The sequence below is a fragment of the Nanorana parkeri genome, unplaced genomic scaffold (genome assembly GCF_000935625.1).
Source record: "Nanorana parkeri isolate BGI_ZX_2015 unplaced genomic scaffold, ASM93562v1 scaffold538, whole genome shotgun sequence".
Classification (NCBI taxonomy): Eukaryota; Metazoa; Chordata; class Amphibia; order Anura; family Dicroglossidae; genus Nanorana; species Nanorana parkeri.
In genome coordinates, this window is record NW_017306806.1 from 919,949 (window position 1) to 922,884 (window position 2,936).

General features: G+C 52.0%; 1 protein-coding gene across 1 annotated transcript in view; it reads left to right on the forward strand.

Annotated features, from left to right (window-relative positions):
* ITGB5 (integrin subunit beta 5) overlaps positions 1-2,936 on the forward strand; it is a 27,652-nt gene that overhangs the window by 21,859 nt on the left and 2,857 nt on the right. Inside the window, 1 exon segment of the mRNA XM_018561699.1 lies at positions 2,550-2,792. Within this exon segment, the coding sequence (XP_018417201.1) occupies positions 2,550-2,792 (243 nt within the window).

Genomic DNA, 2,936 nt, shown 5'->3' on the forward strand with positions numbered 1-2,936 from the left:
GGGGGGGGAGACACACACGAGCTGCTTGTCATGCAGAGAGCGCAGGGAGGTCATTGTTCCCAAACAAATCCAGCGGCATTGTGTGTCCCCGAGCAACAGGGACCCCCCAGAGCCAAAATACACGGAGGGGAGCCGTGTACAACACACGCTAACGTGGACCTGTCATCACATTTTATGTTCAGAAATTGTATTTTTCACCGATCACAAAGATCACAGGACTCCCCCTGACAACGCCTTCATCTGCTTTACTCTCCAGAAGCACGGCGCCATCTTTGTTCAGCCATCATCCGGGGTCACTGAGATGACACAATCATGTAAATCCTGGCTAGTGCTTGGCTGTGTTCAGAAATGTCTGACACAGATCAGCCCTTCATCTTGTGACTGGATACAAAGTTACAATGTTGCTGATCACTGGGGGTTGGCAGACTCAGGAAATGCTGCCTGTTGTTCTCTCCCCTTGTGCAGGGTGACTGGTCTAGTCTCCGCCCCCTCCCGTAATAAAGACCGCTCACTGCGGCTCTCTCTCCTTGTGCAGGGTGACTGGTCTAGTCTCCGCCCCCTCCTGTAATAAAGACCGGTCACTGCTGCTCTCCCTCCTTGTGCAGGGTGACTGGTCTAGTCTCCGCCCCCTCCTGTAATAAAGACCGGTCACTGCTGCTCTCCCTCCTTGTGCAGGGTGACTGGTCTAGTCTCCGCCCCCTCCTGTAATAAAGACCGGTCACTGCTGCTCTCCCTCCTTGTGCAGGGTGACTGGTCTAGTCTCCGCCCCCTCCTGTAATAAAGACCGGTCACTGCTGCTCTCCCTCCTTGTGCAGGGTGACTGGTCTAGTCTCCGCCCCCTCCTGTAATAAAGACCGGTCACTGCTGCTCTCCCTCCTTGTGCAGGGTGACTGGTCTAGTCTCCGCCCCCTCCTGTAATAAAGACCGCTCGCTGCTGCGCTCTCTCCTTGTGCAGGGTGACTGGTCTTGTCTCCGCCCCCCTCCTGTAGTTTTCTGTAGTGGGTGGGGTCTGCTGGGCCCCTCCCACATCTCTGCTCTCTGCACAGTGGTGATGTCACTGCTACTTTTGTAGGGTAATATCTGGGAGGCACTTGGTGGATGTTTTATCCTCTGGGCTCTTTTGGGTGAATGTCTTTCTGTCCGGAGTTCGGACGATTGATGGCTTGTTGGGGGACATTGTGGGGGAGGGGACACGGTAATAAACGGTCACTTTCGGAAAGTTTCTCTCATTGGACGCCGTGTTCGGGGCGGGCTGCGACGTCTGCGGGTGAGAATTTGTATTTTATGATTTCATTTTTTACATCCGGCTCATTTATAGAATCTGGAAGGAAACTTTGTAACCGTTTTATATATAAAAGATATTAACACCACCCCCTCCTCGCCCCCCCTTCCCCGGAGGAGGGGTGCAGGCAGACGCCCGGCCTGGGGTGATTATTCAGGTTTTGTACCCGGTGAGGGCAGATTCTCGCATATTAATAGCTGATTGAGTAGGGGGCGGGGTCTGATATCGCCATTCTCCATATTAGTAATCCTCCGTCACTATACTCGAAAGTTGTGCACACAGCCACTGACTATCCCCGGAGACAGCGGGGAGCCGGCAGATATTTTCCTTCCTTCTTGGCGCAGGGCGGGCGCGGATCAGCGGCGGGAACATATATACAGTTCCCCAGCCTAATGACTTGACACGCAACCTCCTATAAACCATATACACAGCCGCCCCCCACAGCAACAATATGTGCAGTCCCTAATCACCTCCTTCCCCACAGAAACAGTCATTAATAACTTCCCGCTTCATCCTGCCTGTGTCAGACCAGCACCCCATCATCACCGGACGATGATGTAAAGTCGTAATTCGGAGGGTCAGGTGGGTGGCGTCGGGTCTTCAGGATGAATCTAATTCTGACCGCTGATACGGAAATGCACGGACATCGGGAACGCCGCTCTCATAAACAGAATGGCTGCCAGGAGCGTGTCTGAGTGGGAGCCGAATAAAGGAGAAGAGGAGCCGGGAGAGCCAAGTCCAAAATTACTGGATTATGTGAGAATGGTTCAAATAAAATCGGCAGAAATGGCCGACGCGTTTCGGGGGCTCAAATAATTCCATAATATATAAATGAATAAAAATCCCACCACTCACCGTATATATATATATAACTATATCGCCAGAAGTATTGGGACGCCTTTACACGCACATGAACTCTAATGAAGGGAGGGGCCCGATACTTTTGGCAATATAGTGTATATATAGTGTTGTCACCCTATAACAGGAAGTGCCTGAACATGGCGGGATCTCCAGGGATTATTATAATGAAAGCCGCTGATTTTTAAAGGATTGAAAATCAGATTTGTGATTCGGTAAACTTGTTGAAGGTTAGATGAGGAATTAGTGATCGGGGTCACAGCGACTTTCCACATTGTAACTCGTGCTGAAACACACAACGCACACAGATATATACGCACACACATTGGGCCTTCGTGTCTCTCCCGGTATCATCGGCTATGTAACATGTTTCGGGTTTTAGATGAATGTGAATTCTTCTCTTTTCCAGGTCACGGCGAATGTGACTGCGGCGAATGTAAGTGTCACGCCGGCTACGTTGGCGACAACTGCAACTGCACTACGGAGACCAGCAGCTGCGTGTCCAGCGACGGGCAGATGTGCAGCGGCAAAGGGAACTGCGTGTGCGGCCGCTGCCTGTGTGTGGAGCCGGGGGCGTTCGGGGAGACCTGCGACAAATGCCCCACCTGCCCCGACGCCTGCGGGACAAAAAGGTAAAATCTCCGACCCTGTGGTGGCGACAACGCCGGATTTCTACTTCCTGTTATAAATCTCTGGCCGTCCAACATCAATGAGGAGGTGACCAGGCTGGCTGTACTGTCTGGCAGGGCTGTGTAAATATCAGCACTGGATGGACAGGAATGCAAAAAAAACATCC